Here is a 1,022-nt window from a genome sequence, read left to right on the forward strand (position 1 = left end):
TCCTGCTGACTGCCATGGCCTATGACCGCTATGCGGCCATCTGTCACCCTCTGCATTACACCACATCCATGACGCCATGGCTCTGTGGCCTTCTGGTGGCTTCCTCCTGGACCGCCGCCTTAGGGAACGCCCTGATTCACACGATTTTACTGACTCGCCTTTCATTCTGCACCCACAACCGGGTTCCCTATTTCTTCTGCGACCTCAGCCCTCTGCTGAAGCTGGCCTGCTCAGACACATTTCTCAACAACGTGATGGTGTACACCGTGGGCACCCTGACCGTCATCACCCCCTTCGTGGGCATCTTGGTGTCCTACACGCGCATTGTTGCTGCGGTGTTGAGGATCCCCTCTACCGGAGGGAGGCGGAAGGCTTTCTCCACCTGCGGCTCTCACCTGTCTGTGGTGACCTTGTTCTACGGGACACTCATTGGGGTTTATTTCAGCCCCATGTCCTCCCACACGGTCCGGAAGGACACAACCGCTGCAGTGATGTACACCGTGGTCACCCCCATGCTGAACCCCTTCATCTACAGCCTGCGCAACAGTGACATGAAGGGCGCCTTGGGGGCGCTGCTCACCAGGCGGCTGGTTTCGATCTGGTGACTGTGGGGTTGTGAGGTCTGACTGTGCAGGTACAAGCCCGTCCGCTCTAATTTCCCTGCACAGCTTTAATCTCAGATATTTTCTTTATATTGTTTTCAGTGCATTTGTTCAATGTTTTATCCTTTTTTAAAAAAAGGGTTATTTCAGGGTTGGCAGGTGGTGTAATGGTTAAGGTGCTAGACTCCCACATACCCGACCACGGTTCAAGTCCTAGACCTGGATGCTTGTTTTCTCACTTTCCCTCTCTCTCTCTCTCTAATCTAATTAAAAACAGTAATTAATAAAAGCAAATAAATAATTTTTTAAAAATAAAAAGACTAATTTTATTAAATAATAGTTTTATTCATGATTCGATTATTTTATTATTGTTTTAAATTTTATTTATTACTTTTTTTTAGGTTTTTGCTTTAGGGCACG

At 47.8% G+C, this 1,022-nt stretch overlaps 1 protein-coding gene across 1 annotated transcript in view; it reads left to right on the top strand.

Moving 5' to 3' along the window:
- Nucleotides 1-605, top strand: part of LOC102473986 (olfactory receptor 1361-like) — a 962-nt gene extending 357 nt beyond the window's left edge. The window contains 1 exon segment of the mRNA XM_014584310.1: nt 1-605. This exon segment is cut by the window's left edge and continues 16 nt beyond it. Coding sequence (XP_014439796.1) covers nt 1-605 — 605 coding nt within the window.
- The last annotated feature ends 417 nt before the right edge of the window (nt 606-1,022 follow it).

The sequence above is a fragment of the Tupaia chinensis genome, unplaced genomic scaffold, assembly GCF_000334495.1.
Source record: "Tupaia chinensis unplaced genomic scaffold, TupChi_1.0 Scaffold146258_1, whole genome shotgun sequence".
Taxonomy (NCBI): domain Eukaryota; kingdom Metazoa; phylum Chordata; class Mammalia; order Scandentia; family Tupaiidae; genus Tupaia; species Tupaia belangeri.